Raw genomic sequence first — 27,107 nt, 5'->3', positions numbered from 1 at the left:
CTTCTCAGCATTACCGTTTGTCTGGTGCAGGAAGGGTGAGGTCTGAATGAAAAGAACACCTCCCCAACAGTCAAGAGTCAAGTTGTGTTTTTTATTCTGTTGACAGTGGAAGCCGTTTATAATACTTATACCGAAGTTGATCTTCAAGGAACCAGTTGATATAGAATAATGAGAAGTATGTAGATATTTAAAGCAGTTTGTGGAATTGAATCATAACCAACGTCGGTCTTTCCACTTGTGAAGCTCACCTACACTTCCTTTAAACCTAATTTTAGACGCATGGGGTTTTGATCGGGGGAAACCGAGTGCAAGTGTGTGAAAGAACAGGAATAAACGACATCTGTCTGCTTTGTGGCTTTTGTTGGCCATTGGGTTAATCCAATAATTTTGCATTGCTGTTCTAGAACAGATGCCTGTAATGAAATGAAAATCGAATCTATGCCTTTTGAAGAATAAAGAATCTCCCATCAGTGTGGTTTTTCTGAAATTTTCCCAGCGATGCTCTGTATGTCACACTTTGAGGATACACAGGCCAAGACAGGATGACGGCATAGAAGAACTGGAAATGTTATCAGATCATCAGCTGTACGTCTGTCTGTCGGGTGTACGTATATGCATATCCCACACATGACAGGAAAACAGTGAAGTCAGGCACTTTTGGTGCCCACGTGGAAACACAGCGCTGCACTGCAGAAGCACAGAGAAAAAGAAAGTATGTTTTGCTCTTGCTCTAATGGACAACGGCATACGCTGGCTTTCATTTCTGGTTTCCCCGTTAGCAGCTTATGAAACTAGGTGAGCTTAGGAGTGAAGGTGATCAATATTTAAGACGTGTGTATTGTCCCTTTAGTTAAAGTTCAAGAAAGATTAGAATCAGTCTCTCGAGTGAACACCTAAATAGTCTCTCTTTGATGTGACAGACACACTTATCATCTGTCTCTCAAAACATGAGCTGTATTTTCACCTGATAAGATATTTTCTGACGAAGAGAACATGCAAATGTTTTTTTTTTTTTTACAAAAAAAAAAAACGAAAGGGGGAAACTTATGTCTTCCTAAATTTGTAATCTGTGCGAGGAGGCGACACAAAGCCAGACAGAAGAAGTGAGGACTGCGTTTGAAACACATTGTGAATTTCCAGTATGTGTAGGGGGGGGCCCCTGCTGCAACTGCAACTCCTTCCCCCGCCTCCTCATGTACTTTCAGCCTTTTCCCTTCAACTACTACATCACTAATCTCGAGCTTGTGTGTCCTTTTTGACACACTCATAGGGATGTAAGTAGAGCAGATTGCATTTAGCCTAAATGTGCAGACACTAAGTCAGATGGGGCACTGATGCCAGTGCTGGAGATGGATGGGTATAGATGGGTGTGGAGGGGGGGTGGGGGGGTTGGTTAGCGTAGCGTGGTTAGGATGGGACGGCACCTGTCTTCTCAGAAACTGAGTGGTATGACTTGCCCTGTTACTGGGTTACAACACGCAAACAAAGCAGGAACTATGAACCTGGCCCAGTTTGTTGGTGGCATCTGTAGTGTGTAATGAGGATTTCATGGTCACAGTCATTTAGTGCAACAGGGTCTTTCAAAATCCCCACTGATGACATTCCTATAACTGACAAAATGAAATTCATTCAATTCATTTCATGACCCTGCACTGTCATAATGTTCAGTGATTTGGGGGGGGCTTGATAAGAAATTGATACTTAATATCAGACATATCCGTAAGAGTGTAATTCTGAAAATAAAAGTGATTTCTATGAAATGAGTGACAGAAACCTTAATAAAATGACCTGAGAAGTCTCTTTTTGTCCAAGTTTAAAATGTTACCAAACACTTCCTCTAACATCGTTATTTTTAGTGACATACATCATAGTCTCAAAAGAAAGTGAATCCAAAAGCCACTGGCATTTTTTTAACCAACCAGGGAAACTTATTAACCTCTCTGGGAAGGACTGGAGAAAGTTTGTTTTCATGGTTTCCAGATGATCTACCCAATTAACTTTTGGTTTTGTCACAGTTCTTGAGACTACATCCTGGGGTACATCCTGGACAGGTCTCCAGTCTACCGCAGGGCTACCACAGAGAGACAGACAACCATTCACACTCACACCTACGGCCAATTTGGAATCACCAGTTAACCTAATGAGCACGTCTTTGGACGGTGGGAGGAAGCCAGAGTACGCAGAAAGAACCCACGCAGACACAGGGAGAACATGCAAACTCTTTTTCTATTCTAGCGCCATCATCGGGTCAAGAGTTTAACGTGTGTAATAAGTTTGTGACCAAATACCTTAAAGGTGCTTTCATCTCTCTCCGTTGTGACAGTACATCTGCTAAACACCAGCATTCCCATTGCCATTGCCATTGTTCGCATCTTGACTTTGATCATGCATGCATTTAGCTCAATGCTATGCTAGAATCCTTAAAAAAAGGGTTTCCTCAAATAAAACCAAACACATAATAGAGCAGAATTTGTGAGATGTTGATGGATCTTGTTCCACTTGTCTGCAGTTGGGTTGGATGGTGACAGGCCAAGCATGATATCACGCATGTACTCTTCCGAGTAAAGCCTACTTCCTCAGGAGGAGTCCCATGGGTTTCCCAGCCTAGTTGAGATATGTGATAGTCGGTTATCCTCCCAGTTGACTGTGTCCCATGAAAAACTCCAAGGGGAGGTACCCAGGATGCCTTGATGAGTCATCCCGATAGGCCCTGTTAGACCAGCAGCTAAACCTTTGGTGACATGGGCTAACTTTGCTTAGCTGACAGATGCTACTTCCTAGTCAAGCAGCATGAAACCCAGCTTGGCCAACGACTAAGTGTGAGGTTTAATATTGTCCAACCTCCATAAACCTCCTCTTTGGTCTCATCGCCGCCTCCACTATGTCCGACTGAGAAGCGCCACCCATATCCCTGTAGATCTAGCCTCACTTTAAACCAGTGGGAGGAACTGGAGACGCATTGTACACCTGTTTTTCTTACAGTCTATGAGGATAACAGTTTAATAAGTCAAACGAACTGGTCGCTTAATGTCGTGAATGCAAAGGTGGACTGAAAGGATGGGGCCTTAGGGAATATCAACCCAAGAAAAAGGCTCTTTTCATCTTGTTAAGTGACCTTCTGCCTCGGCAGCGAACGCGCCGCAACTCGAGATAGATGCAGAAAATTTCAAAGGTTTGAAGGCCATTAATTTGGACTCATTAGGAACTTGAATCCAGCTAAAATAGTGTCGGAACAAGCGTTCAAGGCACAAAATACAATGAAAGAGGCGTCATTCTCTCTGTAAAGGTTAAATTATTACATAATGTTGTTTGAAGTCCTCTATCTTATCCATCCAATCTCTTTATTCAAGCAGCAGAACATTTTAGGCAAGAAACACTGAACATAAGCTTTGGGCAGTTTGAGCTAATAGAGTTTGGTTCCACGGGCTCAAAACTATCGTACATCTCAAAGTTGCCGTTATCTCCAGATCCGTTTATTGTGCGACTATAATGTCTCCATCCATTTTGAAGTCAAAATTACCTCCAGCTTTATTAAATCTCTCCGAGTGTCACGTTTAAAACCCGCGTGGGGACGAGGAAGGAAGTTCGTTTTTTTATTTTTCTAACACACGTCACTCAGACCCAGTCACGCATGACAACTGTTTTCCTCTTAAAGTGTTTAAACTTTTTGAATACGTAATTGAGTTCAAATGTATGTTGTCAAACATGCCATTTCCTTTTTGACAACCCGCGCTGCCGTCATCACAGCACACAAATGTTTTATGTAACCCATTTTAACTCCTAGAAATATCTGTACATTTTCGTCTGTAGGCAGCATTTACATAAGATAAATGTCATTTTACTGCAAATTTGTTGCGTGATTTTCTTTTCTATTTAATAGTCATTCTGTTAGAAGGGGATTTTACATGAGTCACACCAAGTGTATAAAAGACATGTAAACCCACATGCTGATTTACTGTTCAATGGGAGAGAGAGAGAGGGAGGAAGAGAGAGACAAACAGAGGGTGGAGAGAAAGGAGAAGAGACCGAAGAGAGAGACACACCGGCTGCTGAAAGAGGAAGTGTTCTTGATGTGGAGACAGGTCAGTAGCAAACTAACTACCATTGCAGCAAACGCACAGAGAGAGAGACCTGCTTCCTGACAACGGCTCAACTTAGATTTGTATCTTAGCTCTTAACCAGAGCCGACAAAACTCCACCTGTTACATCCTGTTATTGCTCTTATTGTCTCTGGAGAGATGCAGCAGACACAGAAAACCTCACAGATATTCGCAGCGGTCTCACACCAGGAGTCTATCACTCTTTTTGAAACGCGTCCAGGTGTTTGGTTAAACTGCACTCTGTATCGCTTCCCACAAATGTAATTCAAACTCAGAGAAACTTGTGATTTAAATGTCGACTTATACCGAACTGAATCATTCGTACGCCACGGTAGATGTAAGGACGGTGGTGAGAAGATTCAAAGAGCTCAGTGTCTGTCTCCAAAAAACTAAGTTAAAACCAACTGAATTTGACTTGTTGAGTTTTCTTGAAGGTGTCTCACCACTTGTCAAAGTAGCCACTTCAGTTCTGAATGACTAATGGGCAGTAATGGTTTTTATTAGTCATGTGTACTGACATCAGTGGGATGGGTGTCTTAAATAAAACTCAACAAACCCAATTACCTTGGTTTTAGCTTTTTGAATATATACCATGGACTCAGACTGTGGACTCACAGTCCTCACAGACTCAATGGGTAAATTTCTTTTCTACTAAAGCTGTCAAGTGCTAAACCTAAGATTTTAAAAATGAGTCTTTCCTTCTTAAAACCCAAGTTTAAAATCTAGACCTACAGGACCTACAGGGTTTTCCCTTCTCACTAAAATGTTTATTTAAAAAAAAAAAAAAAAAAAAATAAGAGGCATGGCTTTCACTTGCAATAATGTTAATGCTCTGTAGCTTTAGTTATGAATGAAACACTGCTGTTCAAATGCTCTCCCTCTCAAAGCCAACCACTGATGAGTGTCTGTCCCCCCCTGCAGGACGTCCTCAACAGCATCAGTGAGCCAAGCATGGCAGTGACGCAACCGCCTTCAACTTCAGTCCCGGGTTGAGGTTAATGCTAATCGTGATAGGGGTTTTTCATTACCAGACACCTAACATGTTAGCATTAGCTTCAACGTGGGAGACTGCAGCCACCTCCGGCGGAGCCAGTACCGGAGAGATGTACTCACCGTGCAGCTGTGGAATACTACGACGCTTGCACGGACCAAGAGTGTAGTGGACTAACACTGATTCACTGCTATCAAAAGGCTGTTCTGCAAGATGGTGATACTTGAATGTTTTCCTTTGATTCCAAGTTAGGATATCTGGTGTTTGAATTACAGTAAACACTTAGACATCTTCTCTGGCTTACGCAGACCTCCTTCATTGACGTCTCCCCAACTTCTGTTTTATCTTTCCACTGAGGATATTCCAGCTATAAAGATTTGATTTATCATACAAAGTCTGCTTAACTACATTTCCACCACAGCACATGCAGCTCTATGGTCTAAGACATTTTGTAGAAGAAGTGCGTAAACTTGAGAAGAGGTCTGAGCGTTTAATATGAATTAAAAGTTACTGTATTTGCTTTTGGCCAGATCCAGGATGACAGATTCATTAAAGCCAAAAAGAGCAGGGCCTCTGCACACAGAGGACACCCAAATTAAATCTTTTAGCATTAAAAATAAATCAAATACTAAGGTAAGTTCTAATATTGTTGAATGTCCCTCCATCAGAGATGCCTGTATCATAAATTGCAGAGGAAAAGGAGAAATCAGAAACGTGTCCCATTTATTTTGTATGCCTTTAAAGTAAACGGATCAGCTGAAAAGCGGTGATGCCTCCACTTGTGTTATGTTTAAACGCTGCCTGTTAAGTGCACGTGTAGATCTGAATGCATGATGAGAAAATAAAATCAATCACAAACATCTGAAGCTTGTGTGTTTGAAGCTTTTTCTTTTTTCTTTTTTTTTTTTGAGCAAAGCCAAAATTCAGACTTGTACAAATTTGTGTTTACATGAGTAAACATTTCTGCATCTGCTCTCTCTCTCTCTTTCTCTCTCTCTGTGTAGTCCACGTCGAGGTTTTAAATGAATTATAAATATGAAAAGATGTTGCCAGCTCTTTGAACGCGTGCATGCAGCCCGGTCTGTTGCCGAACAGAGACGCAGACATTTCTGGCGCTTTAGTCTTGTGACAGAAGCCCTGTGTAATCTTTTAAACCACTTTGTCATTAATTCAGATTCCCTGAAAACGAGGGGATTATGGCCTGGGCTCCGTACATATATGCAGAAAATACAAGACTTTTAATGTAATGATCCGTATTGAAACAAACTCATCTACCTTTTACTGTAAAACTTTATCGTCATCCTTATGACCTCCTTATAGTCTGTGCGTCCTGGATAGGGAAGGTTCATTTGAGGTGATCACTGAGTTTTGGAGGTCATTTGAGGTGATCACTGAGTGAGTTTTGTCACCACATCAGTGCTTTCCCCCAGGACTTCAAAGGAAGTGATCAATCAAACGTGTACTCTCTTGTTTTGAATGTAGTCATAACTTCCTCTCAGAAGACTCAGAAGACTTTCACTCTGGGATGATTCTACATGAAAACTAAGAAATCACATTTACACATATATGTACAGCCATCCTTGAGATGTTTCTATAGCTTAATTGGAGTCCACTTGTGGTAAATTCAGTTGACTGGACAGGATTTGGAAAGGCACACACCCGTCTATGTAAGGTCCCACAGTTGACATGTGGATGTCAGAGCACAAACCAGTCAAAGGAATCGTCTGTAGACCTCCGAAACACTTTAAAGGTTCCAATGAGCGCAGTGGCCTAAATGGAAGTTCGGCCGACCCGCAGCTGGTCGGCCGTCCAAACTAAGCGATCAAGGGAGAAGTGCCCTGGTCAGGGAGGTGACCAAGAACCCGATGGTCACTCTGTCAGAGCTCCAGCATTCCTGTGTGGAGAGAGGAGAACCTTCCAGAAGGACAACCATCTCTGCAGCAATCCACCAATCAGGCCTGTATGGTAGAGTGGCCAGATGGAAGCCAGTCCTTAGTACAAGGCACATGGCAGTCAGCCTGGGGTTTGCCAAAAGGCAACTGAAGGACTTTCAGACCATGAGAAACAAAATTATCTGGTCTGATGAGACAAAGATTGTGATAAAACAGAACTCCTCCTCATAGGCACCAAATCCACACTTTCCAAAGCTGACAGTTTTTCCCTCACAATCGACAATTCCTTAATCTCCCCCTCCCCCCTAGTTAAGAGTCTGGGTGTCATCCTCGACAGCTCACTGTCATTTCAATCTCACATCAATAACGTTACCCGGTCTGCATATTTCCACCTACGCAATATAAATCGGCTCCACCCCTCTCTCAGCCCCCATACCACTTCCATCCTTATTCACAGCCTTGTCACCTCCCGCCTCGACTACTGCAACTCTCTCCTTTTCGGCCTCCCCCACAAATCCCTCCATAAGCTCCAAATGGTCCAGAACTCAGCCGCTCGCATCATCACCAAAACCCCCTCATTTCACCACATTACCCCTGTGCTTCAGCATCTCCACTGGCTCCCAGTCAAATCCCGCATCAACTTCAAGATCCTTCTCCACACCTTCAAGGCCATCCATAACCTCGCCCCCCCCTTATCTCTCGGATCTCCTCCATATTGTCACCCCCTCCCGCTCCCTCAGATCCTCCTCCTCTATCCACCTCTCTGTCCCCTCGGCTCGCCTCAGTACCATGGGGAGCAGAGCCTTCAGTTGCTCTGCTCCCCAACTCTGGAACTCACTCCCACCGGACATCAGAAACATTGACTCCTTCCCTCTCTTTAAATCCAGACTCAAAACCCACCTGTTCCAGATAGCCTATCCACCTTGATTGCACTGTTCCATTTGTTTATTCTGTCTTGTTTTGTGTCTTTATGTTTTTGTACAGTGACCTTGCGAGTCTTGAAAGGCGCTTATAAATAAAATGTATTATTATTATTATTAAAGATTGAACTCTTTGGAGTGAATACTAGGCGTCATGTTTGGAAGGAACCAGTCACCGCTCATCACCAGGCCAATAGCATCCCTACAGTGAAGCATGGTGGTGGCAGCATCATGCTGTGGGGTTCATCCTGGATGAAAACCTGCTCCAGAGCACTCTTGACCTGGGGTGACGGTTCATCTTTTAGCAGGACCCTCAGCACAAGATATCAAAGGAGTGACTTCAGGACAACTCTGTGAATGTCCTTGGGTGGCCCAGGCAGAGCCCAGATTTGAATCCGATTGAATATCTCTGGAGCGATCTGAAAACTTTTTTCACATTGTCATTATGGGGTGTTGTGTGTAGAGTTTTGAGGGGGGGATTAATTTAATCCATTTTGGAATAAGGCTGTAACAAAACAAAAGGTGGATGGTGATGGGCTCCGCTGGTGTCCTCCTCCTCCTGAAGTCAATGACCGGCTCCTTGGTCTTGTCCACATTCAGGAGTAGGTGGTTTGCCTGGGACCACTCCACGCAGGAGGAAGACTCTCAACAGTGTCCTGTACTCCACCTCCTGTCCATCTCTAATACACCCAACCACTGCAGAGTCATCAGACGAACGAATCGAACATAAAAATATGAAGTAAAGGGCTGCCTTAAGATTTTATGTTTGGCGAACAAATACAAAATGTGGTTCTAACGTAGCCTTAACGTAATCTTGATCAAATAACCCATGTTGATTGTGTGTTAGTTGACTGAAATCTGTTTCAGTTCAATTTAAATGGTTTGTTCATTTGAATGAAATCCCTTAATTTACTGAACTTAATCTGGCGTTTTATGTATAGATCTCACGTTATGACAATAAAGTTTAATCTCATCTAATAAAAGAAAATATTTTTGAAAACGTCGGAGTATAATTAATAAGAAATCATCTTTAATGCAAGAAAAAGAGCAGATTTCTTGATGCACAAAACACCTTATATGTGTAAATCCCTCACCTTTCTTCATATCATAAATCTGTTTTAGTTTTTTTTTATCTTTAGACATTTAATAAGAACAAAAAAAAAACTAACATTTCTATTAAGAAAAAAATGTTTAGGCCTATTTGTAAAAAAAAAAAAAAAAATTGGAAAATATGATTTTATTTCTATAAACGTGCTTTCAAAATCTTTTTTTTTTTTTTTTGAGGATAAATACTAACTTTATGCATTTACATTAAAAAAAATGGTGATTTTTAATTTTCATATCTATGTCAGTATGTTAATGTGAAGACATTTACCAATCAGTGTGGTCCCCGGTCTCTCTTACGCACGAGCCTTGCAGCCTGTGCATGGGCGGTCCGGTCAGTCAGCTGATGCCTAAAATACTCCACACAATCTCTGTCCTCAATACATGGGTTTCGTCACACGAATGAATTTCTGGCCAATTACGCACAATGTGGAAAATCTCATGCAAGCGCAGGAGGAAGACTCTCAACTTGGTGGGGTTTCACTCAGGAATGTGTCCCGTGCGCGCACCTGGAGCCACCGGAGCCACCGGAGACATGCAGAGGCGACAGACCTTACCCAGCTTTGACTGTGTTTTATGATACTGAGCCGCCGTGTGCCCGCGATTTGATTCCTGTGATGGGGAGAAGCGCATGGAGCTGCGGTGCCGGGTTCCTGCTGGCCGTCATTTGCTCGTGTCGTGCCGTCACTCTGGAGTCCATCCACTGGAGTAACTCCAATGCAAAGTTAGTGGATAAATCAGTTTCTGATGAATGTAACTCTCTGTTGCTGCTTTGTGCGAGTTATGTCTGAAGAAGAGCCACAGTTTGGGTATAAATCTAAGTATCACTGAGTGGAGCTTAGTTTGGATTAATTAATTGTGTGATTGACAGATAATTGGTGAATGACAATTTTGAAAAGGGATTAGATATAAGAAATATATTCACATTCTTCTCAAATGCATGGATTTGCTGTTTTATGCCATGTTAAACTTAAGAAATCAACCAAATCATTACTTATTTTATCTGCATTTGTCAAAAATTCTTAAGCCCAAAAATGATGTCCTGTTTGATATTGAGCTTCTTATTAGATTCAGCTTTATTGTCATTGCAAGTGTTTAAGTACAGGACAGTGAAATACAGTTAGCATATTACCAGACCTGCAAAGCATGCACATATGTTCACATATGTATATGGATTTAAACTGAATTAAAACAGACAATGTTCCAGTGTACACAACGACCGCTGACAGCAGGGTATGCGCAGATTCTGCAGCACAATATCTACAGTATAAAACCAGGATTGTTGGCATTTATTTTTCCCCTAGCAAATCTAATTGCTTAATAATTTTATGTTGATCAACAAATCACCTTATGTTAAAGTTTAAAAACTGAACATCTTTGGGTTTTGCCCTGTTCTTCAAAGACAAAAAAAGCCATTTAAGATGTCATGAGGGACATTTTCCACCATTTTATGCTTCCTAATTGTTGATTTATCATATAATCCTCAAAGATTTTACACAATCTAAAGCCTCAAAATATTGGTGAAAAGCACATATTGTACTGTAAAGCAAATACACAACAATTGCATTGTTTAAGGCTATTTATTTTTTTAAGTAGAATTGTTTCCTCTTTTTTTTTTTCCTCTTACACACAGATTTACTCCCGGTCGTGGGCTCATCCTGTATCCTCAGATAGGAGACAAGATGGACATTGTGTGTCCCCGGGCAGATGCTTCCTCTGGGGGACAGGAGGAGTTTTACAGAGTCTTCCTGGTCTCTCGAGGTCAGCTGGAGAGCTGCGCCATCGACAAGACGGACACGCCTCTTCTGAACTGTGACAAGCCGTACCGGGATGTGAAGTTCACGTTCAAGTTTCAGGAGTTCAGCCCCAACCTCTGGGGTCTGGAGTTCCTCAAGGGGAGGGATTATTATATCACCTGTGAGTAAAGTGAAGCCGCTGCACGTGTTCATATGCACGTCACAGTGCGCGATGCATGTGCGGCGCTAGAACCGGTAGGATAGAAACACAAGCTGCTGCTTCCTACAGGTGGAACAGCAATTGGCTCAGTGCCTGCAACTGTTTCTATATCTCATGGGTAAAGAGGACGCCTCATCATCCTCCTCGGCTCGCTCTCAGTTTGTCAGATTGTGTGAGAGTCAAAAAAAAAAATGGGGCCTTGTTATTGGACCGCTGTCGGTTAAACCAGCATCTTAGTGGCAAGCGATGCATGAGATACAGAGCAAGTCTGACCATGTAGCCTCACCCGCCTCGCCACGCTCTGACAGCACACTTTGCCCTGGCAGGCCAGTGTGATTCCAGGGGCTTACATGCCCCAAATCACACAAGGCTTTTACAGCATCAGGCAGATTTGATGGGGGCTTTCATGGCAACGTAGCTTGTAGCCTGTGATGTGGTTATCTGACCTAAATGCTGCTAACAAGTCTTCGGGTGTGTGTGTGTGTGCGAGAGTGACAGGGGTGAACCAGAGTTCTTGGTGTGAGGTTTTGAATGCGAGTTTAGTTTATTTCTTGAAAAGGCTAAAATATTTTATTCATTCATTCATCGGTTGGTCGATTCAACACGAATATAACACCCGGTTTCCAGTTTATGAGGAAAACCGAGCTAACACGCAGCCTAACTTAACAGTTTTGTCATAATTCTCTCTTTACGATGCTTTCTGTTGAAGTATTTTCTCTGCAGCCTTAGTTGCATGTGTGTGATTATCCATATGCTGCACGTTTGTGCTGTGTGTGCCGTTTTTTTTTTCTTGCACAAGTGATGCAAGATTTGGCAACTGGCTGAACCATCTGCTAAGAAATCCTAATGAAACCACGGATTGCTTCGATAGACGTGTCTTAAGGTGATTACTGGAAAGTTAAAAAAAATAATAATTTGCCCCCCTCTGTCTCTGTTTATCAGCCACATCTACGGGCACTCTGCAAGGTCTGGATAACACCAACGGAGGGGCGTGCAGGACCAACTCCATGAAGCTGGTGCTGAGAGTCGGCCAGAGTAAGCACTTGGTGTTCGTGCACGTGTAAAGCTGGTGTGTGACGATGAGAGACACGCAAACAGCTCCTGTACGTGGAAAAAAAAAAAGTTTCGCCGAGGTGTATTATACGTGTAATGCAATAATTTTATCACCTCCCTCGATTTGCTAAGTGGTCAGATAATCTCGATCACCCCACTCGTTCTCTTGAAGAGAGATTGCCGTCGTGAATTATCTCAAATCCCTAATTCAAAACCAGCAGCAGCTTAAAGCCATCAGCATTATCTCGCATGCGATCGGGGCAGTCGGTGTCTTTTTTTTTCTGTATTAACATCAGAATAGCCGATAGTCCATTTCCATCAAAAGTCTGTCACACATATTAAAATTTAATAAAGCTGTCACCCACCCCCACTCCCCCCCGTACTTTAAATGTCCAGGGGATCACACAGAGATGATTAGATCTTCCATCAATGCATCATTATTTTTCATTTTATTAGACTTTATATGAGCTTATATATATATATATAATATGAAGGTTTTTGTCTATAACTCCAGATAATCAGAGAAATTAGACAGATGCCGTGTTCCTGTATGTTTCCCGAAAACCTTAAAAGCTAAATCAATGAAAGACCCTGGATGTATTTAAAAAAAAAAAAAACTCAGAAATGTGAAGTATTATTAACTTGAATTATTCATGAGTTTGAGCTAGAGATGAAATAAAATAATAAATAATAATAAATCAGCATTTCGCATGTTTCTCAAATGATCAGAACTGAGAACATGGGGCTGTTTTTTTTTAGTTTTTTTTTTCCCCCGCTGTGTTTACCAACACTATTGGTGTAAACAAACCGTTGACAGCAAGAGAGAATATTAATAACTCGGATCTGGTTGTAATCTTGTTTTAATCCCGACGTATATTAAAAATCCTGTCAATCAGTTTGGGAGTCGGCTGTGTCGGATTTGGATTTACAGATTCTGCCTCTAAAACTCTCAACGTGCGGTTATTTTGTACGCGGGCAAATGTGGAGTGAGTACTTTAAAATTCATGCAAATGAATGAATGAATAATAATGCACTGGGAAAAAAAAATACTTAAAAGATATCAGTGTAAAGTAAGCTAATTACACAACCAACACTGGCGCATAGAGGAATTCTAATAAACGTGCGCCGTCCTCGTAAATTAATAAATGTAAGGAAAACATTTTACTTTAGTTTATTTTTCACTTGCTCTGAGACCATACTGTATATGTGAGTCTATTTTGATAGAACACGTGATTTTTTACATACCATATTATTTAGTGCTCAGTTTTAGTTGCACACATCGTTTTAAATGTTCAATGAGCTGAGAGACTTAAAAAGCAGAGACACATTCAGATTCTTTACTGACGTTTAAGTTAATCTTTAAACACAAGTAAAATCTTTGAATATTCCACGAAGGTAAAAGAAGTTTTAGCAACGCATCTCCTCAAACATTCCTCCTTTAGTTATGTTATCACATGATGTCCATTGGTTTCCAAACTAAAGGCTCTTTTAAGGTAGTGTGGGACATAAACGGCGTAACCTGTGTACGTTGCCTACGCCGGTGCGAGCCATTTATACTTGTGCCTCGTCAGTCTGGCTCACGGTGTAACAACGTCACCCAAACGCTAGTCGGCGCTGTGTCTTATTTGCCAGTCGGGTTAATTTTTATTTCCACTTCCTGCTTCACTTTCAACAATGGCGACTGAAACTTTCGCTGAAATTTCGCTTAAGACGAGTCATACAAATGTTTGTATCTTCATATCTCCGTAGTTAACCTTTCCTCGATGTGTTCCATCTTTATTGATCCAAAACAATCAATTTTAAAAGTTGCGGAGATGGAGAAGCAGGAGGACCAATCACAGCTCTTGCGGTCTGTGTCCCCGTAACGCTTAGTTACATTTCTGGGTTGGTCAGGCTATGGCGTTAGGGTCTGGGCTTATGCCGTATCTACGGTGTCAGATTTACGCAGAAGCATAAACTGCATATAAGGGTCTTGGTACTCTAAAGGTGCTTTTAGAGTACTGCAGGACATAGAAGCCGTAACCTACATACGTGGCCTACGCCGGTGCGAACCATTTATACTTGTGCGATCGTCAGTCTGGCTGGCGCTGTGTCTTTTTTGTCCGTTTTTGTTTGTTATTCCTGCTTCACTTTCCTGCTCAATTTTCAACAATGGCGACTGAAATTTCGTCGAAGACGAGTTGTACAAATGTTTGTATCTCCGAACTTCCTCAGTTAACCTTTCCTCGATGTGTTCCATCTTTATTGACCCAAAACAATCAAATCGAAAATTGCGGAGATGGAGAAGCAGACGGACATACTAAAGCGGAAACACACTACAACCAAGCGGATCAATCACAGCTCTTGTGGTCTGCAGTTACATTTCTGGGGAGATGTACGGTAGTTACGGCGCTAGGCCCTGTGTAGACCCTGCGTAGGCCCTGCGTAGGCCCTGTGTAGGCCCTGCTTAGGGGTCTGCGCTGTCACCGTAGCTTCTGCGTCAACTTAACGTAGAAGTCCAAACCACCTATAGTAGTTGTCCAGACGGACTTGATTAAAAGGGAGAAAGAGTAAAAAGATATCATACTCAAATCTGTATTAATGTTTTAAACTTTGGACCAATTTTTTTATTTTATAACCCTCGTGCTACCCTCTTGCATAATCTCTCTCTGTCTGTCCATTCGCTTGGGGTCCCAGAGACCCCAAAGGTAGCACGAGGGTTAAATACTTTTAATCATGTAGGCCGTGAACAGTTAATTAGATTAAACATTATTTGGGGTATTTTAGCCTTCTTTTCTTTTTTTTTTAATTCTTTTTTTTTTTTTTTTTTAGAATCAAACCAGGGACTGGCTGTTGACAGTAGTCATATCCTCATGTGCTATGCACTCTAACCACTAAGTAATTACTAAACCACCCTTATTCAGATTTAAGTTTCAGGTTTCAACTCAGACATGTAAAACATTACAGCACGAACTGAATGCATGCAGTCAGGAGTCAAAAAAGCTTGGAAACTAATGGTTTCATTTTTAATATTTTCTTTGCCCTTAATTGGCTCATAGTAGCTAAGTAGTTAAAGCAGCTCTAGAGATTGGTAAATATTTCCCTCCAAGTTATAGTTATGTTTTTTCAATATGTTAAAGACTTTCTGTCCTTTCAGTTTTTACTGAATTAGTAAAAGGGGTGTTAAAATTTTAATCTTAAATTAATCTCAGGGTGGTCTCGTTGAATTCATTAAAAGTTTAAAATGGCTGTACATGATTTGATTCATTAATTTCATTTCCACTTAGTCTGACATCATGTTATAGGTCAGGACTTCTTGCAAAAGAGTTAATCGACTATTCCTGGTTTAAATAAAAACATTTAATTCAATAAAATGTATTTTTACTTAGTTACTTTTCAAACGTCTCCTCTTTTTAATCACTTAAAAACTCGCTTGATGACACTCCTCCAGAACCGCAGAGAAAAATATGCAACTGTAAAATCTAGTGATGTGCATTTCCCATAATTCCTTTTGGAAAAACCCAAAGGAAAAAACTGATACCGGTTAATTCACTTGCACGTTAAGTGCGTGTGGGAGGAGAAAAACAAACGCAACGAGAGTCCCAGTTGTGACTCAAACTAAAACAAAAATTACCCTATTGTGGTCTGATTGGGTGAGATGAATGGTTTCCCTGCTTCTCCAGCGATGCGTTTTAGCCTAAATGACTGAATGACTGTTGGTGCAGAAACAAATAGTCCGAAAAGGAAGACGCTTGATGTAAGGAAAGGTTGCAGTAGATGCATTTAATGTGATATATATAACCCCACAGATGCAGTGAGTCTGAGGACATTATATCTTCATGTGTTTACGTTGCAGACTCTTCAGATCCATCTTCAACGCTTCAGGAGTCCCCCACCAGATTCCCGCCAACGCGACCCAAGTCCAATGCTAAGGACGCCGCCGCGAAAGAAAAGGACATAAAAAGTAAAGTTGGTATAAAGACAAACTAAAAATGTTGCACACCAGTACCGCTGGATATTTTGAAACATTAAAGTAGACTCAACAACCTTTACAACAGAGGTCTTCAACAGGGGGCCCACGACCCCTAGGGGGTCCGCGGAGGTACTGCAGGGGGGTCGCAAGATTTTTTTTCCATAAATTTAAATGTCTTTAAATACACAAATACATTGGTAGGGAGTCCCTGCTCCATCTCTCCATCAGTTTGGGGGTCCGTGGCCTGGAAAACGTTGAAGACCCCTGCTTTAGAGGTCTTTTAGGGCAGTGGTTTTCAAAGTGGGGGCCGCCAGGGGGCGCTAGGGGGGCCTCAGACAATTGGAGGGAAGATAAGAAAAAAACTTAAAAAAATAAAAAAATGTAATCTTAATTATTTTTAATCATTATTATATTATTATATAGTGAATAAAAGTAAGAAAAAACATTCTAAAAGTTGATGTTTCTTTACATATTTTGTAGCATTGTCTGTGGGTTTGCAAAGGGGGTCCTGGGCCAGAAACTAATGCTGTTTGGGGGGCCTTGGTATGGAAAATTTTGGGAACCCCTCTTTTAGGGTATTGCGGGACGTAGACACCGTAAGCTCCGTACGTAGGTCGGTCCGAGCAGCGTCTTTTTTGCCCATTGGGTTGATTTTTGTTTCCACTTCCTGCTTCACCTTCAACAATGGCGACTGAAACTGTCGCCGAAATTTCGCCAAACACGAGCCATGTTTGTATCTCTGAACCCCATCAGTTAACCTTTCCTCAATGTGTTCCATCTTTATTGATCCAAAACAATCAATTTGAAAATTGCGGCGATGGAGAAACAGCTGTAAATGCTAAAGAGGAAACACGCTACTACCAAGCGGACCAATCACAGCTCTTGCGGTCAGCGTCGCCGCGACGCGTAGTTACATTTCCGGGGAGAAGCACTTCAGTTACGGCGCTAGGATCTGCGTAGACTCTGCGTAGGGGTCTGCGCTGTCGGTGTAGCTTCTGCGTCAACTTAACGCGGAAGTCTAAACCGCCTATAACTGCTCAACCTTTACACTCAGTTACCAGTTTATTAGGTACACCAATCTGAAGAAGCTCTACAGTGAATCCTAGCTTCCTTTTTATATAACAAACTAACAAAAAGCATCATTTTGAAGAACATAGTTTTTTTCGTGTTTTATTAACAGTTTTTTGTTTTTGCCCAAACCATTAATGAGCAACAAGAGACTAATTAACACAAACGCCTACATTATTCTAAGGCTTCAAAATTCTCATCTTGGATTTATTTTTATTATTTGTCTTTTATATGAGTTTTCTCCACTCAGTCGTCAGTCACATTCTCCGCTGCAAGCTGCACACTGGACTATATGAAGGGTGTTCAATCTCATGTGATTAAATTACATTCTGTTTGGGAACTTTGACTTCAACATATTCCAGATGTATTTTTTGTTAGCTCAATATTCCTACAGAATAATTTGTTAAAACGCATATTTTAATGTGCTTTAAATTGGCTTTTAAAGCAAGTTTAGTTAAGTGGGCCTAAATAAATGCACATAAAAGTGTTTTGCTCCTTAAAAGGAAGGACTTGCCCCTTTATTCATAGCCACAAATAGTATTCATGGTAATAATAGATTAGATCAAGAAACACTGTCTTTATTTTTTGACTCTGTTGCTGCTTCCAATCTGGATCCAAACCTCCAGTGCTCTCGTCTCGCTGTCATGTGCCAGAGAAAGGCACCAGGCTGTTTACCAGTATGACACTAAAGATTAGAGAATATTCTCCTGTGTCCAGCTTTGACTGCATGTTTTTAGCCTGTCCCAGGGCATTTAAATCTCCATGTCGCATGCTTTTATCTCAGTTTCTCCTTTTGTGTCTCGTGACAGATGTGGGCTCAGTCGACGAACAAACTAACGCCGGCGGCGGCGATGGCGGCTCAGAGCCGGGGATGTTCGTGTGGATCGCGTGTGGCTGCGTGATCTTCCTCCTGGTCATCACGATCGTGCTGGCCGTGATGTGGAGGTACCATCGGCGCCGCTGCGTCCCAGATAGCCAGCGGTCCGCCTCCATGTCCCTCAACACTTTGGCTGTGCCGAAGCGGGACAGCATCAGCAGCGACAACGAGGGCTCAGACCGCAGCGACGTCGTCTTTCCTCTGCGGGCCTCTGACACCATGATCTGTCGACACTATGAGCGTGTGAGCAGCGACTACGGGCCCCCTGTTTACATAGTTCAGGAGATTTCACCTCAGACTCCTACCAACATCTATTATAAAGTCTAATGACAGTCTTTTGCTGACATGGTGGTGATCCTGAATCTCAGCCAACGTGGACAAACTTAGTCCACTTCTTCCACAAGTGTGAAGAAATGTGGGGAGCTCATCTGAGAGCTGCGTTGCCCTATTCATGCACTCTAAACGGACAAATGCCAGTCTTATTCTTCTTCAACGCTACTCCAGGACACCATTTGTTGTCTTGATTCAGTGAAGAGACATTCAGAGAGGAAAGTGGCGTGTCATGACATATCGTTAGTAGCTGTGTTCAGTTTTTCTTTTTTTGTGAGATATGTGTGGAAGCGTGCGTCGCCACATGTGGCGGCTTCAGGTGTACAGTAAATGTGTGTTTTTTATTTAATTTATTGATAATTTGGGGTGAAAAAACACTGACATTGCACTTAAATACACAACATTTACAGCCTCTTATATACACCGATCAGCCACAACATTAAAACCACTAACAGGAGAAGTAAACAACATTGACCATCTTGTGACAATTCAGTGTTCTGCTGGGAAACTGTTGGACCTGACATCCATTCATGTGGATGTTACTCAGACATGTAGCACCCACCTAGACCAGACCAGGCACCCCCACCCCATAGCTATCCCCAGCAGGATGCAGCCTGACACAGGCGCACACACAAAAAACGTTTAGGAGCAACTCAAAAAAACATGAAGAACAGCGAAAGGTGTTGACCTGGCCTCCAGATTCACTAGATCCCAAACTGATCAAGTATCTGTGGGATGATCCACAGAGGCCCCTCCCCTCAACGCCCCCCCACTAACAACATCCTGTTCCCAGACACCACAGGACAACCTCAGAAGGCCCATGTCCATTCTCTGACGAGTCACAACTGTTTTGGATGCACGAGGGAGACCTACACAATAATAGGAAGGTGATCATAATGTTATGCCTGATCGGTGTGTAGAGGTTTCAGAACTGAATTGTGTGAAGTTTGTTTGAAATGCTGTGAAGTGAAAAATCATGATTTTTGTGCCGTTCATTCAAGTAAAACCGTTTCAAAGGGATTCACTCAGTCTCTCTGATCAGTTCGTATTTCTACATAGATATGATCTTTTGATCAATTCAAAAATGATGATGCTTCGTAAAACTGGTCTGTTTTCCTTCTTCCAACAAGTGCAATATGAAAGAAGTGAGAGACACGGACCGGAAATGCACAGAAATACATTTTTGAATCAGAACAGACGCAGATAAATCACAGTACACTCCCTCTGTGTTATTTATGGTGCCAGAATTACTGAGCAGCACAGGCCATGATGTCTGCAGCAGCACAAGTATGTGCACGCTTATTGTTGCAGACATATTGTTATGGTCCAATTAGACACTATATTACATTTATTTGTTTTGAATATCGTCTGTGAATGCTTTCTGCCACCAACATCACTGCGTATCCAAAGACAAAGCAAACGGGACATTTTGCTGCTCATCCAAGTAGCTTCTTCAAAATCTGCAAATCTTTCTTGTGGATTTGTCTTTGGATATGTGGATGCATACTTGAAGCTGCAGATCACGTTAACGTAATTAGTTCAAGACGATCCTCTGGATATTTTTTTTGAGGTGTTGGAACCCGCTGAGCATGTCTCACACTTTTAATGGTGCCCCAGGGATAGCCATTGTCATGCAGTCAACAGCTTTGTGAGTTTTAAACCATGTCCTATTAGGCTGAATGGATAAAAATAATAACGACAAGCGGATAAATTTTCTTGGAAAGTGAAGAGAATATTTTGCAAATAGCAGAGTTTATAGTAATATTAGGGGAAAAACAAGCATCTCTTTTCCAATTTTCCCTGAACCTCTCACTCCTGAAAAAAAAAAAAAAAAAAAACCCAGAACAGACCAGTTTGTCTCTGCAAGACAACAAACCTGCGCCTCTGAGCTATCAAACTATCTGTAAACGCAAAAATTTAATTGTCCCCGAGTCTCTCCTGTGGCGCGGTGCGAGGCATCCGTGGGCGAACGTGTTTCATGCTCCTTCAGCCACATCATGCCGCACATTTTCAACCTGTCAGCTTCCATGAGCTTCCCCTCCACCAGGGACACTGTTGCTTTTCAAAGCAAGATGCCAAGACTGGAGGATCTTCAGGACATGTGCTCCGTGCGTCAAACGGGGGAAACTTCTCATCTAAAATACTTTTTCTTTAAAGCGAAATTAAAAGGTTTTGTTTGACAAAATTTGCAGGAATACTTGGATTAGGTTATATATCCTCCATGTTGCATACATAAGCTTTAGTAAAGAGCTGCTGATGACAGGCATGGTTTACCTCATTGTTATACAGCAGCAAAATGTAATTTTTGCTGTGTATTGAAAATTTAGGGGATCGAATTGTTAGAAAAATGTGTCATTACTACTTCCTATAACTGCCTTCTCTAATAGACTCAACATGTTTTGTCCGGTGCAAACTTTTTTCAATGCACTTCACTACAATAAGCCACGCTGCATGTTATTCATACTTTGAACCTCTCGTTACGTAGCTCCAACGTCGTGCAGAAACAATAAACCACAAATTAGCTTCTGACTCCGAAAAACACTGCAGAGCATGCTCGTTGTCTCCGTGCACGTCCTCCCACCCCCTCGCTCCAAGTGATCCCTGCTCTTGCGAGATGTTTTTGTCCTGTGTGAAGCTCCGCAGCTGAATGGGCCACGGTCGGGTGAGGTGAGTTCAGTTGACCCCGGGGTCACGGCGAGACAATGGTGGCCGGGCCTCTATAGGAAGAACAAAACAGAGACCCCCGGGCTCATGGCCCCTTGCCGTGGGAGGGGCTTAGATATGGTAGGCCATCTTAGGGAAAAAAAGGGGCACAAGTGGTGCTGCATCAGAAGGGGAAGTTTTGGATCTCAAGTACAGGCTTGAATAGGATAAGTGCGACCAGTGTGCTGTTTTAAGATGTCCATTTTAGCAGCTCTAGTTTTACACTGCAAAAAATAACCAAATGGCCCCGTCGCTGTGTGTGTTACTGTTTAGCAGCGAGTATTTTTCCCCATATCTGCATCCCAAACAGTATAAAGTATGATATCAAAAGGGTCCTAACATGCTTTTGAGTGTGATACCTGCTCTGGTGCACAAACCTTTAGCTATCATTTGTGCAGAGAGCACTGAGCATGGAGCGGAGGGGGGGAGGTCTAATAAGGAGGGCCGTAAGCTTTTATCTGACCCCATGGGACGATGTGAGGTCTACAACCTCCCTGTGTCCACCCACCCCCCACCTCACTTCCATATGCAGAGGAACTACTCTCTTTGTGTGGGGGGTTGGGGGTCATGACTGAGCGCTAACACTCCCACAGTGTGCTCAGAGAAGTGGAGGAGAACAGCTATATGTTTATGTGTGTATATATATATATATATATGTATAAAGTTGACAAAAAGCTGCACAGAGGACTTTCAAATACACCAACACTGGCAAACATCACAGGAAACGTACAAGGAAATGTTAAACCCACGATAAGCTGCAGTGCATGTTTGCTTCCAACTTTTTTTCTAGACAACAGAAACTGACAGGGAAGTGTTTAGTGCTTCCTCTTGCAGAGTTATTACAGTACAGTATTTAGTTTTATAGTTCCCTCTGCTGGCCGGCTCCTATACTGTATCGTGCTCATAATGTTTAAATGACTTGACATATTTAAACAGATCATAGAAAGACATGAAGAAAGCATGTTTTTTTTTAAAACCATAACGCACATCTGTCACTCAAAAGTGAGATGCAAATTAACAACGAGCTGCTGCAGTTCTTACACCTTGCTCTGAAAATCTGAAAAGAACACAGTTTAATGCATTTTCTCAAATTTCAAATGTTTGTAGTCTCAACCGCTGAGTGGTTCGGGTGTAATCAGGGAAAAATGGTAACGGATTTGGAAAGGATTCTCCCTTCTTCCTTTGTTATTAAAACTCCATTGCATTGGGTTTGGTTTGGGTGAAAAGGACTTCTTCTGTGGTTTTATTTGACCGTGTAGTTTACATGTTTCTGTTGTAAACAAAGAAATCACCGTTGGTTGTTTTTACCTGCTCTTAAAGCTGCAAGGGGAAATCGTACCTCTGTTTTTCAGTGGCACAAGAACGAATTGAGCGAACAGAACATTTTAAAATACAATAAATGTGTCGGTTTATTTCACTTAAAATGAAACTAGGTGATAATGTCTCTTTGGTTGAAACACCTGAAATGTGGCACGAGATATTTGTATTTGCCTTTTATAAACTTGTTGCGTTTTTAATATTTGTTTTTTATAGAAAAATAATTATTATTAGACGAAGAATTGTGTCCCTATGCAATGCAATGCAAGTAATGCAAAGTAAAAGTACTCAAAATGCCTCAAAACTGTTCGGTGCTTGAGTACTTTTGCTAAATGATTCTCCTCCGTTTGTAGTTTTATTCCTTTTCCACCTGAAAATGGGTCAGAGATAGCAAGGTGTGGCCTTTTACTTGCATGTTGCATTTATCCTAAACTAAAAGGAGATGGCCTAAATCGTATTACCAGGTAAAATAATCCATAAGATTGTGCCTAGCGCAGGAACAAATTTAAAACACTAATCATTCTCAACACGGACAAATTAAAAAACAAGAAAAAAAATCAGAGTTTGGGAGCTTTTATTCGACATAGGCCACATAAATGTCACACCACAAATCATTCTGATTTCTCTAAACGCAGAAAAGTTGTTAATTATTGTTTTAACAATTTCACATATTCAAATAAATCTTCCTCTCAAGTGCTCAGAGATTAAAGTTTTAACTAGATGCAGGAAAACAGTGTGGAGTCCTACATCCTGTCTGTCTGTGGGGCCTGAATTTGTTGCAGTACTCCACTGCTCCTCTGATGTGGTTTGATGTTCATTGGTGTAAAGTCTCTAAAACATCCAGCTGTTTTGTTTTAAATCCCGAGAAGAAAGCAAAGTGTGTGTGAACAGTAAAAACGTGGGAGCTCATAAAATCACAAGAGCCAGTCCTGATCCTGAATGATTTTATGAACGTCGACGACTCTAAATTACTGTTATTGTTTATACTGTCCAAACCAAAATACGTGAAGTTTTAATCGTTCGGGTTATTGCAAGAAAAGTACTGATAGGCTGCAGTTTACCTCGAACAATTTCTAACGCAAACAAACAGATTAATGTTAACTTAAAACATCTTTAATTTGTCACCAAAATCCTTGCCTGTTTAATTTGTTTGTGTAACCAATAGTTTGTTTTAATTATTCTAACATAATTATATGTTACATATATGTTATTCTGAATAAGTTGAACTAATTTGTGCAAATCAGTTTCTACAATTTCAATTACAAGTTTTGTTTAAGAGTTTCCTAAAACTAAGTGAAGTTAACTAATAAACAGAGACTTATTTATTAGTTAAATGAATAGTAACTGGACACTTTAATCTGTTTTGACTATATAATGTTCATAAAGACATTTAAAGACGAAAAAATATTTAAAACTAAATGTTTTGCTGCCACTGTCATAAAAGGCAACTTTTATCTTTAACTCACTGCACATAAACTATGTTTATGATGTGTAATTAATAAATGTATGGATTTGTCTTTATTATATTTATTTGGTTTATGTTTGCATATTAGTATATGTAGAATAATTTGTTAAGCATTGTTAAACACAAAAACATGTTTAATTTTAGAATGAGAATAGAAATAAAAGCTGCTTTCTTTTTTTAATTTTTAATCGTAGAGCTACACGTTGATGTGTATTAAAATAACATACTTTAAGCTCATTTCCAAGCAGCAACAGGTTAATTTATATGTTTTTTATTAGCTAATTAGTTCCTATCAGCGACATTATCTTTTTTTTTTTTTTAAATAAATAAATAAAATGGTATAAGATTATATATTTGACAATGCAAAAAAAAAAAACTTAAATGGCCATAAGGTGTATAATAAATAAGCTGTCTGTTTTCCGTTATGCGTGCGCTTGATTTCTATATTAATGGGTGGTGAAAACAGCAGCGTCTGTTTCCCTCTCCTTCCTCTGGAGAGGTGGAGGCTGTTTGGTTGGAGATGTGGGTCGGAAGTACCGTAGTTTATGTATGCTAATATGGGAGTTGGGGGTTGTAGCTAGATATTTACGTTCAGTGGGAGCCGCCCTTCATTCACCCACATGGTTACCAACTGGTCGCCTTCGCGCCACTTTCCTAACCCCGCAATCATCTTTTTAAGCAGCGTATCTGGGCCACAAACGGACCCACGGTCGGCTCGGGTGTCACTTTACGTGTCGTTTTAGTCCGCCGCTAGAAAAGTTTGCGGGATAGTTGCGTATTTATTCGCCTCTTTTTGTCGGCGAGAGACTACACGGCAGCCCAAGCAAGTGAGCGAAGATGGTGGATTTCGGCTGGTGAGTGTCTACCGAGCGCATGTTTATCGGCAAGGAAGTCGTTTTTTTTTTTTTTTTTTTTTGTTATTATTATTTTTTTTTAAAAAAGAAGGGGTTATTATTTAATTTTTAGTGAATGTAATCCCCCCGGCGCATTGCAGCTTCTTTTACTTTACCGCACCTGCGTGGATAATCTAAACGTTAACGGGAGGAATGATAATGTTGGCGATGAAAACAGTATAGCGTGAGGCGCATGGCAGCCCCCTCGGCTCCACCATTGAGGGAATGAGGGAGATTTGAAAAAGCTGCACTGGAGCTCTCTCCTCTGCGCTTTTTTTTTTAATTTTTTTTTCCTAGCAACTAGTTGGGGGGGAAATATTTTGCCCTCCCGGTAACGCCACGCGGCTCGGGAGTAAACACGCCGCTCGCGTATTTGAAAAGTTAGTTTGTAAATGCGGTCAATTTGCTGCTCGGTCTCGAGTGCAGTGGTGTGTGAGTTAAAGTGCCCCCCAGAACAAAGCAGCAGCACATGGGGCAGCTACAGGCCGCGCGGTTTAGCCTAGCTAGCTTAGCCGCATAAGTTGTTGTTGAGCGGAGTGGGACCAAAACACATCATTATTAAGTTGTGTGTCTTTGTAAGATTTGGATAGGACAAGAAAGCTAACGCCACATGTGGTGCGGTTGGTGTATATTTATTTTTTTTTTTAAACGTGGGGGCTCGTTTGTTGTTGGCTAACGGCTAATCAGTGTCGTCAAACTCTGGTTTTTATTAGCTTATAAAGCACATTTAAAACGAGCTAATAGATTATAATAGAACCAGCCTCTACTGTTCTTGCACAATTCCTAGTGGTAGTTAAATGGGGGGCAGATTTGTAATGTTTTCGTGACGCTAACTACAACAGCAGCTAAGCTACCTTGCTCAAGCAAGGGCTGCTGCTAGCTGCTAGCTGCTAGCCTCCGCTGCTCCTACACGGACGCTAGCCGTGTTTTTCTAGCACGCCCGAAACCACGAGCCATGTTTTCCCGCCCCCCTCGTGGGTGAGCCACACACAAACTTGCGTATTATCACCGTGCAACATCACATTTACGTTTAGCCCGGTTGCTTTTAACAGTCGTTTATGCTAAGGTTGGCGCACTTCGAGGCGCCATGTTAAAACAAGGTGGGGGAGGGGTGAACAACACTGTTCTGTGCGCATGCGCTATCGTGTCGCAGGGAACGCGGGCCGCAGGTTGTGCTGCTCATTCATGTTTTCAGTGACCTCGTGTTGATCTAATAAACCACAACATCTCGTGTCCCGATTATAATCTCGTACTTTCGTTATTTAATGAACCAGTGATAAAAAGCTCTGATGGTGGGGAAACCCGACGTCCACGTTTTGGATTTAAAAACGGATCACACGTGCCCACACATCAGCATGTATATGTAACTTGTTGCCGTGCTGAATAGACCTAATCATTATCTAACCAGCTATCATTTATCTTTTTTTAAATTTCAGATCCACCACGAGGTTCAGGACCCCAAACAGTTTCATCATGGAGCAGAGGGACCATCTCTCCTGCTGTAATCCGTCTGTGTATTGTCAAAGTGCTTACAGTGCAGGTAGTACTATGCAATACCTACTGCAGTGGAGGCACTTACAGCAATATCCAGACACTGATGTGTGTGTGTGTGCACGCTTTGATGTTACATGTCGTTTGAAGTACTGTCTTTGTGCTAAGGTGCATCTAGTGCAGATAGTGAAATAGACTAGCACCTACTGCCCTAAGTGCTCCTTCTGGCATAAGGGGCTGTGATATGCGCCACCAGACAATTATTTTTTTTTTAATCTCTAATTGGGCTCTTAATATCTCGCAGTTCTCTGCTAGTTTTGCATAGTTGCACTACAAGAATAGATGAGTTGTGCAAATCTATGCAAAACTGATGGTGGCCTGCTTGCTCTCCACCTGTCTTTAAGATTTTTTTTTTTTGGTTTCTTGGGTGTCGCATCAAACATAATCTGATTTGAAAATACACCAGTAATGTTTATATATAAAAAAAAAAAAAAAAAACAGGAGCGTTTGCCAGCTCTCATTGGTTGATCTCAGTTTCAGCAGTACTAAAGTGCTTATAGTGCAGGTAGTGTGTTTCTCCTATCTACTGCAATGTAAGCACTTGAAGTATTTCTAACTGCATCTTTCTAAAGCCAGATGTGTATAAGGAAGAAATCAACAAGGATGGACCTGTTAATCATCGCCTGGTCAGTTTTGCTGGTTTGCATTCAGCTTTAACAGATGTTTGCTGTGCAAATCCATGCAAAACTGACTATGTTGATGAGCTACTTCCTACCAAAGTGGGCTTCGTTTTTTTTTTTTTTTTAATTCTTTCTGGGAGCGTGTGGTGGGTTTCTGCACGTGGCTTCAATGTCTGGAAATGTCCCTTCCTGTGCAGGTGGGGATTTGTAGCAATGCTGTGTACCTGGAGGGTATTGCACTTGTCCCGGCCTGTATTGGAACGAGGAGACGGAGCTGACCCGGATCTTGACCCGCATGTTAGATTTCGTTTTAAA

General features: G+C 41.6%; 1 protein-coding gene across 1 annotated transcript; it reads left to right on the top strand.

The window, feature by feature from the left end:
* Positions 1 to 9,386: 9,386 nt before the first annotated feature.
* On the top strand, positions 9,387 to 18,240 carry LOC311486234 (ephrin-B2a-like; the record flags this gene model as incomplete). The annotated part of the gene is made up of 5 exons (XM_084542024.1): positions 9,387 to 9,731; positions 10,641 to 10,924; positions 11,906 to 11,998; positions 15,852 to 15,968; positions 17,846 to 18,240. Exons 1-5 carry the CDS (start codon positions 9,625 to 9,627, stop codon positions 18,238 to 18,240), a joined length of 996 nt encoding a protein of 331 aa, XP_084398150.1. The 5' UTR covers positions 9,387 to 9,624.
* Positions 18,241 to 27,107: the final 8,867 nt, after the last annotated feature.

Source organism: Chelon labrosus (assembly GCF_963514085.1).
Source record: "Chelon labrosus genome assembly, chromosome: 3".
NCBI lineage: Eukaryota > Metazoa > Chordata > Actinopteri > Mugiliformes > Mugilidae > Chelon > Chelon labrosus.
Note: the sequence above shows the minus strand (reverse complement) of the source record. Positions and strands in the feature narration are given on the sequence as shown.